The 9,763-nt window shown below is 51.3% G+C and overlaps 1 protein-coding gene across 1 annotated transcript in view; it reads left to right on the top strand.

The window, feature by feature from the left end:
• Nucleotides 1-5,173: 5,173 nt before the first annotated feature.
• Nucleotides 5,174-9,763, top strand: part of LOC119797244 (flocculation protein FLO11-like) — a 32,984-nt gene continuing 28,394 nt past the window's right edge. The window contains exon 1 of the mRNA XM_038306238.1: nt 5,174-5,363. Coding sequence (XP_038162166.1) covers nt 5,309-5,363 — 55 coding nt within the window. The 5' untranslated portion in view covers nt 5,174-5,308. The remainder of the gene's footprint in view (nt 5,364-9,763) is intronic.

The raw sequence follows: 9,763 nt of genomic DNA, 5'->3' as shown, positions 1-9,763 counted from the left end.
TTTATTTGGAGGACCATTACCTGGGTCAGGTTCAGAAACCAGGGCAGAGTTGATGAGATCAGTGATCTCCCAGGAAACGGCTCCAACTGTACATGAGGCTGGGAGAATAGGTTCGGGTGTCTCAGGTTGATCGGAGGAATACAGACGAGAGAGAGAGTCGGGCTTGACGTTATTGGAACCAGGTCTATAGGAAATGATGAGATTGAAGCGTGAGAAGAACAAAGACCACCTTGAATGCCGTGGGTTGAATCTTTTTGCCGATTTGATATAAGCCAGGTTCTTGTGGTCTGTCCAAACCAGTACTGGATGCCTAGGAGATCCACAGCGCACTCTGCTGGAGAAGGTGGAGAATCTCCAGATCCCAACACGGAGTCTTTCTGCATGGAGTCTGAATGTTCTCTCTGAGCATGAGTGGGTTCTCTCCGGGTACTCCAGCTTCCTCCCACAGTCCAAAAACATGACTGTTTGTGGATAGACCCATGGTGGACCCGCCTCCCTGTCCAGGATAGACCCATGGTGGACCCGCCTCCCTGTCCAGGGTGGACCCGCCTCCCTGTCCAGGATAGACCCATGGTGGACCCGCCTCTCTGTCCAGGATAGACCCAGGGTGGACCTGTCTCTCTGTCCAGGGTGGACCCCGCCTCTCTGTCCAGGATGGACCCCTCCTCTCTGTCCAGGGTGGACCCCTCCTCTCTGTCCAGGGTGGACCCCTCCTCTCTGTCCAGGATGGACCCCTCCTCTCTGTCCAGGGTGGACCCCTCCTCTCTGTCCAGGGTGGACCCCTCCTCTCTGTCCAGGGTGGACCCCGCCTCTCTGTCCAGGATGGACCCCTCCTCTCTGTCCAGGGTGGACCCTCCTCTCTGTCCAGGATGGACCCCTCCTCTCTGTCCAGGATGGACCCCTCCTCTCTGTCCAGGATGGACCCCTCCTCTCTGTCCAGGATGGACCCCTCCTCTCTGTCCAGGATTGACCCCGTCTCTCTGTCCAGGATGGACCCCTCCTCTCTGTCCAGGATGGACCCCTCCTCTCTGTCCAGGATTGACCCCGCCTCTCTGTCCAGGATGGACCCCGCCTCTCTGTCCAGGGTGGACCCCGCCTCTCTGTCCAGGATGGACCCCTCCTCTCTGTCCAGGGTGGACCCCTCCTCTCTGTCCAGGGTGGACCCCTCCTCTCTGTCCAGGATGGACCCCTCCTCTCTGTCCAGGGTGGACCCCTCCTCTCTGTCCAGGGTGGACCCCTCCTCTCTGTCCAGGGTGGACCCCGCCTCTCTGTCCAGGATGGACCCCTCCTCTCTGTCCAGGGTGGACCCTCCTCTCTGTCCAGGATGGACCCCTCCTCTCTGTCCAGGATGGACCCCTCCTCTCTGTCCAGGATGGACCCCTCCTCTCTGTCCAGGATGGACCCCTCCTCTCTGTCCAGGATTGACCCCGTCTCTCTGTCCAGGATGGACCCCTCCTCTCTGTCCAGGATGGACCCCTCCTCTCTGTCCAGGATTGACCCCGCCTCTCTGTCCAGGATGGACCCCGCCTCTCTGTCCAGGATGGACCCCGTCTCTCTGTCCAGGATGGACCCCTCCTCTCTGTCCAGGGTGGACCCTCCTCTCTGTCCAGGGTGGACCCCTCCTCTCTGTCCAGGGTGGACCCAGCCTCTCTGTCCAGGATGGACCTCGCCTCTCTGTCCAGGATGGACCCCTCCTCTCTGTCCAGGGTGGACCCCTCCTCTCTGTCCAGGGTGGACCCCTCCTCTCTGTCCAGGGTGGACCCCGCCTCTCTGTCCAGGATGGACCCCTCCTCTCTGTCCAGGGTGGACCCCGCCTCTCTGTCCAGGATGGACCCCTCCTCTCTGTCCAGGATGGACCCCTCCTCTCTGTCCAGGGTGGACCCCTCCTCTCTGTCCAGGGTGGACCCCGCCTCTCTGTCCAGGATGGACCCCTCCTCTCTGTCCAGGGTGGACCCCTCCTCTCTGTCCAGGGTGGACCCCTCCTCTCTGTCCAGGGTGGACCCCGCCTCTCTGTCCAGGATGGACCCCTCCTCTCTGTCCAGGGTGGACCCCTCCTCTCTGTCCAGGGTGGACCCCTCCTCTCTGTCCAGGGTGGACCCCGCCTCTCTGTCCAGGGTGGACCCCGCCTCTCTGTCCAGGATGGACCCCTCCTCTCTGTCCAGGATGGACCCCTCCTCTCTGTCCAGGGTGGACCCCTCCTCTCTGTCCAGGGTGGACCCCGCCTCTCTGTCCAGGATGGACCCCTCCTCTCTGTCCAGGGTGGACCCCTCCTCTCTGTCCAGGATTGACCCCGCCTCTCTGTCCAGGATGGACCCCTCCTCTCTGTCCAGGATTGACCCCGCCTCTCTGTCCAGGATGGACCCCTCCTCTCTGTCCAGGATTGACCCCGTCTCTCTGTCCAGGATTGACCCCGCCTCTCTGTCCAGGTTGGACCCCGTCTCTCTGTCCAGGATGGACCCCGCCTCTCTGTCCAGGATGGACCCCTCCTCTCTGTCCAGGATTGACCCCGTCTCTCTGTCCAGGATTGACCCCGCCTCTCTGTCCAGGATTGACCCCGCCTCTCTGTCCAGGTTGGACCCCGTCTCTCTGTCCAGGATGGACCCCGCCTCTCTGTCCAGGATGGACCCCGCCTCTCTGTCCAGGATGGACCCCTCCTCTCTGTCCAGGGTGGACCCCTCCTGTCTGTCCAGAATGGACCCTGTCTCTCACCTGTAGACAGACACCAGCCCCCCCCCACCACCCCAGCAGGGATCAGGCGTGAGGGAAAATGGATGTTTGCTCATATTGCTGTCTGTGGTTTAGCCACTGACTGACACACCTGATATTTCTGACTGTGGGACATTAAAGGGCGTCTCTATTGATCCAATCAGTGGGAAACCAAAGATTGTTTTCTATATAGTTTTACTATTTGTCTAAATGCTCCATCTTGTTTTAATTGTATCTCATAAAGGGATCAGTCAGCTGGTCCCAGTTAAACTGGGAGTTTGTTTCCCAGCAGAGTTTCAGCTAATAACATTTTTTTATTTCAGAGTGATGTTTGAACATTTCATGCTGCTTAATGCAGGGAAAACATCTGAGGGAGGCGTAGATTTCTCTGGTCGCCCCAGTAAATCTAAAATGGCTTAGTTACGGCTGACTTGCTCTTTTGAAATGAAACCTGAAGGAGTCTTTGTGGAATTTATCAAAGCCCCTCAGTCCAACCTCACTCCTCCCAAAAGATGGCTCCTGCCTCCTTTATAAAAACTCTACAACCTGTAAATATGTTTCAGCTGCTAGGATGAGAAATATTCACCAGGTTACTTTAACCCATGGTGCCAAAACTTCAGTGTATCTTTAATAAAAGAACAAAAAAAAGACCTTAAAATAAATAACTTTCAGCGGCTGCTAAAAACTAACAGGACTTTAATGCACCACGACACAACTCAGCTTCAGTTTTAATTTACTACCAATAGAGGGAGCCACTAGCTGCAGGAAACAACTCCAGCAGCAACAGCATCAACATCCAGACAGAAATATTGTAGATGTCACAGCAGGGATTAGTCAGGAGGAGCTGCAGATGTGTGCGGCTCAGGTGGGAGAGATTGGTAGCCATGGACATCATAAACCTAACATTTCTGCCATAAAACAGCAGACAAGAAAAGAACAGAAGGGTTTACTAGGCAGAGTGGATGGAGGTAAAGGCCGGAGAATCCTGAAGGAATAAAAATCAGAGGTAGATGTTGAAGTTTAAACCTCCCTGAACATTTGCTCTCACATATAAAGCCTTAAAAAGCTCCATCTGATATCAGTGATCTGATTGTTCCTCAGGTTATCCTGATCTATCTCTATAGTTCTGCTGCTATAGGCTTAGACTGTTGGAGGACATAGGGACCCCTTTTTCATCATTCTGCTTCATTCTATCTCTATTCTCCCACTCTGCAGAATCTGTTAGTTCAATCTCTAACGTTCTGCTCTCTCTGCTTTTTCTCATAGTAGCTTCATCTGGTCTGTTCCTGTTTGGCTGTGACTCCATCCTGGAGAGAAATATCAGCTGTGCTGCTGCCATCAACACCTTTGTTTCTAGATGTTGGAGCTTGGCCTGTTTTCCAGTGTAGTCCTGTTTCTCTGACTGTGACTAACTGGATGTGCTCTCTTCATCCTCTGACATGGGAGCTGGCTCGGAGCTCGTCTGCCTGGCTGTGTGTTTCCTGGACGGGGCCGCCTGTGGAGCTGGTTGACAGTTGCCTTTTGTATCTATGCTTCTTTTTCTATGTCTGCTTCTGTCTCCTTGAACCCCAGTCGGCCTCAGCAGATGGCCGCTCACACTGAGCCTGGTTCTGCTGGAGGTTTCTTCCTGTTCAAAGGGAGTTTTTCCTCTCCACTGTCGCTACAAGCATGCTTAGTGTGAGGGATTGCTGAAGAGTCAATGAGTCACTCTCTGTCTGTCTGTCTGTCTGTCTGTCTGTCCTGCATCATCTTATCTGTTTATCAATTGATCTAAATGACTGTGGAATGTGGTTCCTGAGGTCTGCCTGCCACACATCAAACCCAGAGTAAGAAGACTCTCCGAGACGAGTCACAGCATGAGTCAACCCCCCCCCCACATTCAGCTGGTGTCTCACACTTGATGTGAATGTAAATGAACCAAAGAGCCACCTCAGATCAGGCAGCAGAGCAGAGAGGCAGAAGATACCAGCCTGCAGGGTTCTAGCGAGTAGATGGACCCGGCTGCTGGAACATCTCCTGTCCTCCATGTCCTCCATGCTTTCCACGCTCTGTGCTGGGGGGTGGGGGGGTGGTCTCATTAGTCCTAGAGCTCCAACCCAGGATTAATGTCACAGCAGTTTTCCTTCATGTGTTCTGGGGCCACTGTGTGTCTGTGTGTGTGTGTGTGTGTGTGTGTGTGTGTGTGTGTGTGTGTGTGTGGGGGGGTCCAATTTAAACCTTTTCTCATTTGTCCACATGTCCATGAAAACTTTATAACTTTGATGGAGATTAAACCTGATATTCAGCTGTGGACTTTAGAACTTGTGTTAAAATATATTTTATATTTAATAAACTAGATTAACTGTTCTTCTTTCCTTCTTCTGTTTCTGATCTTTTATCCTGACCCCACCCCCCGCGCTAAGGGTTTTTTCCAGGTGTTGCAGGAAGCCCCGCCCCCCTCCAGCAGGGGGAGGGGTCCTCAGCCAGTCAGAGGCTCCTGCAGTCCCACAGAGCAGCGGGACCTGAACTGGAAGGAAGGAATCTGCTCCCAGTTTCTATCGGTTCAGACCAGTTAGAGCTGCAGAAAGGTTCTCCTCTCCTCTAACTGGGAATTCTGGGCAGGATGTCGGACCTTCCAGTCAATGACCACCTCGCAGGAATCTTATCTGATTTTGAAGGTATGTGAGCAAAACTCCTTTACTGGAACTAAAACCAGCAGACTGGGAACCAGTTTGTCTAACTGGGATCTCTGGGATGATCAGGCACATTAAAATCCAGTAATTATTAATGAATTAAGATGATTGGGAGTTTAAAGAAGTTAAACTGAATGCTGCTGCAGTAGAGTAATGGGGGGTATGGGGGGCCTGGGCCCCAGGCTGTTTCCTGCTGTTTGTTTCTGACCCGCTTCAGAGGAAAACACTGGATCCATTTACAGCCTGATGGTTCCTGGAGGAACCAACTGATCCAAACTGGTTCAAACTGGTTCAGCTTTCAGCCACTGGGGGCGCTAGACCCCCATAGGCCTCTGGCAGCAGCCTCCCTCAGCGCTCTGGTTCTGACCCCAGGGCCCCTTTCCAACCTCAGCAACCAGAACCAGAACCGCTCCGAGCCAGCAGGTGGCGATAACGTTCCTGCAGCCATCTGGGTTTGACCTTCAGAAGCCCCTAAAAACAACCTTGTTACAGAGTTCCTGTGATTTAGTTCCACATGATGATGATGGTGATGATGGTGGTGATGATGATGATGACGATGATGATGATGATGATGACGATGATGATGATGATGATGATGGTGATGATGATGATGGTGATGATGATGATGGTGATGATGATGATGGTGATGATGGTGGTGATGATGATGATGACGATGATGATGATGATGATGACGATGATGATGATGATGATGGTGATGATGATGATGGTGATGATGATGATGGTGATGATGATGATGGTGATGATGATGATGGTGGTGATGATGATGATGACGATGATGATGATGATGATGACGATGATGATGATGGTGATGATGATGATGGTGATGATGGTGATAGTGGTGATGATGATGATGATGATGATGGTGATGATGATGATGGTGACGATGATGATGATGATGATGATGATGATGGAGATGATGAAGCTTTCATAGTCCGGTCTATGTGCTAGCTCAGTGTTTACCTGCGTTGTGATGATGGTGATGATGACGATGATGATGATGGTGATGATGATGGTGATGGTGATGATGATTGAACATCATGGGATCAGACAGAACCTCTGGCTCAGTCTTTACGACCTGAGGTTGCAAGTTCAATTCAATTTCAATTCAGTTTATTTATATAGCGCCAAATTCACAACACATGTCATCTCAAGGCACTTTCCAGTTCAACCAGATCATACAGTGAAATTGATACAACGTTTTCTATCTAAGGAAAACCAGTTGATTGCATCGACTCATTGACTCAAGTTGAAAACCAGGCAGGCAGGTTTAGCAGGGCAGAGCAGTGGATGTTCCAGTCTGCATGTTCTCCTTGTGCATCCGTGGCTCCTCTCCTGGTACTCCTGTGTGCTGTGGTGGATTGGTGACCCGTCCAGGGTGGAGCTTGCCTTTTGCCCATAGACGGTTGGAGGCAGCAGCCTGATGGAGAAGCAGTGGAAGATGGGTGGATGATTCTTTCCTCCAGGTGCTCCTGCTTCCTTCCACAGTCCTAAAACATGATTGATAGGTTAATGGGTCTCCCTGAAGTACCCCGAGGTATCAGTCTGTCTGCAGGACTGTGTGTGGGACTGGGACAGTGTCCAAGGTGGACTCGTCCTCCCGTCTAGTCACGGCCTGCAGAGGATCCAAGGCTGGATGTTAAACATCATCGTCTGATCTTCTGATCATCAGTCTGGTCTTCGTTCAACACTCAGCTCCTCGGTTTGTGGGGTACAGTGAAAACATCTTGTTGTTGAACCGTCTTCCTGGTGTGAAGATGAAACCACGCCTGCCAGCATTCAGAGAAATAAACCCGCCCTGGAGGCATTCTGCCTCAACATGGCAGCAGACTGAATCCAGGAGAAATCACAGACCATCTACTTCAGAAGAAACCTGGAAAAGTCTGGAAAATCAGACTAGGTTTCAGCAACAATGATGTTAAAGAAGCTTCATTTAGGAAACACACCTGCAGCCTCCAAACACTCGCTCTTAGACTGACTCCAGTAAGCTAATGCTAGCTGCTAGTAGCTGATGGAGACTGAGACTGAACCTTGATGCAGATAAGAAGCCAACTAGCCTGGAAATGGCTGCTGCAGCTGCTGCATGATCAGATGGTCTGTTTCACTGTTCGCTTTGAGCCGGATCCATCTCTTCCATCCAGGAAACGTTTTCAATCCAAAATGTCAGAAATAGCGTTTAGTTCCAGGTTTTATCCAGCAGCCCAACAAAGCCTGGTTTTAGTTTAGAAAACATGCAGATAGAAACGGATGAACGGGTCCCCCCCTTTGGAATGGGGGTCGTTTGGCTTCTTTGTTAGCCTGCAATGCCCCATACCTGTCTATGTCTCTGAAAGGTGTAGATGTAGAGCAGAGTCTTGTCCAGAGGAGGGCGCTCTTCTGTGTTGAGCCATGCGTCTGCAACACATTGCAGGCCAAAGGGGGGGACCCGTTCATCCGTTTCTATTTGCATGTTTTCTAAACTTAAACCAGGCTTTGTTGGGCTGCTGGATAAAACCTGGAACTAAACGCTATTTCTGACATTTTGAACTGAAAATCTTCCTGGATGGAAGAGAAACGTCTTCAAACTTGGAAGTGTAACGTCTGCAGAAAAAACAATCACCTCCTTTTTCTGATGGTTTTCTGTTTATTTAATACCATTAATGCGTAGAGAAAACAGTTGTTAAAGTTCTGCCATTACTTGTCTTTGCTGATGGCTGGCGATGAGATAAAGGCAGGATGGTGTGTTGCTCCGCCAGCAGCAGGGCGAAGCAGCAGCTGCCTTTAGGTGGGGTGTTAACAGGGATTAAGTGCTCTGACTGTCATGTGATGGAGTGCTCACATCTCTGGATGGATTTGTGCTGGCAGCGCTGTTGAAGAGCATGCTTCCTCTTGCCTCTGCCTCTCTTCCATCACCTTTGAAATGTTCTCCACCATCCATCAAACGTTTAAGCTGCTGTCAGCGTTATTAAAAAGTGTCACCAGCCTTGTTGAAAGGTACAGATCAGTTCTGAGCGGCTAAATAACAGCCCAACCTTAATAAAGTATTCAATTATTATTAAGAGGCAGCAGGAAAACAGCAGACAACCAGAGCGGCACAGTTTAGGAACATTTCTGTTTTATTTCTGCTGTTGCACTGGAGCAGGAGTGACGCCTCCTACTTTAGCTGTGATCCTATCTACATGCTTCCTCCATGTTATTTCTCATCTATAATAACACCTTAGAGTTCTAATTCATCTACTTGATTAATTAAAACATCATTTCATCCTCAATGTTGGATTTTCACAGATGGAACAGTTGGAACCCAGCTGCACCAGGCTGCTCCTTTCTGTAATATTTAATACCAGCAGGTTTAGTTTGATCTATTGGGTCACAGGTTGTAATCTTCCTTTATTTGCCCTCCTAAGTTCATCCACACTAAATACAGATTGATACAAAGATCTGCATACATCATCATTTCTGCAGTATTTAGCATTATTGGCAAATCATTAATAATGCTGTATAGAAGGGGACCGAGACAACTTCCCTGAGGGACTCCACATGTTGCATATCTGGCATGGAAATAATGCTCACTAAAAAAAACACCATTTCTGATCTATTAGTCAGAAAATGTTTAAACCGAGAAACAGCAAAAGGTTCATTTTAAAATGTTAGTTTTTTCAGTAATAAACTATGATGATATTAAATAGAACCGAATAGTGTAGCATAATTTCTGGCTCCTAGGTGGAGCCTGGTGGTCGGTGGCTGTAGGTGGAGCCTGGTGGTTGGTGGCTGTAGGTGGAGCCTGGTGGTCGGTGGCTGTAGGTGGAGCGCGGTGGTCGGTGGCTGTAGGTGGAGCCTGGTGGTCGGTGGCTGTAGGTGGAGCCTGGTGGTCGGTGGCTGTAGGTGGAGCCTGGTGGTTGGTGGTAGTAGGTGGAGCCTGGTGGTCGGTGGCTGTAGGTGGAGCCTGGTGGTTGGTGGCTGTAGGTGGAGCCTGGTGGTCGGTGGCTGTAGGTGGAGCGCGGTGGTCGGTGGCTGTAGGTGGAGCCTGGTGGTCGGTGGCTGTAGGTGGAGCCTGGTGGTCGGTGGCTGTAGGTGGAGCCTGGTGGTTGGTGGCTGTAGGTGGAGCGCGGTGGTCGGTGGCTGTAGGTGGAGCCTGGTGGTCGGTGGCTGTAGGTGGAGCGCGGTGGTCGGTGGCTGTAGGTGGAGCCTGGTGCTCGGTGGCTGTAGGTGGAGCCTGGTGGTTGGTGGCTGTAGGTGGAGCGCGGTGGTCGGTGGCTGTAGGTGGAGCCTGGTGGTCGGTGGCTGTAGGTGGAGCCTGGTGGTTGGTGGCTGTAGGTAGAGCCTGGTGGTTGGTGGCTGTAGGTAGAGCCTGGTGGTCGGTGGTAGTAGGTGGAGCCTGGTGGTCGGTG

The sequence above is a fragment of the Cyprinodon tularosa genome, unplaced genomic scaffold (assembly GCF_016077235.1).
Source record: "Cyprinodon tularosa strain WSP-4 unplaced genomic scaffold, ASM1607723v1 ctg1151, whole genome shotgun sequence".
Lineage (NCBI taxonomy): Eukaryota > Metazoa > Chordata > Actinopteri > Cyprinodontiformes > Cyprinodontidae > Cyprinodon > Cyprinodon tularosa.
Note: the sequence above shows the minus strand (reverse complement) of the source record. Positions and strands in the feature narration are given on the sequence as shown.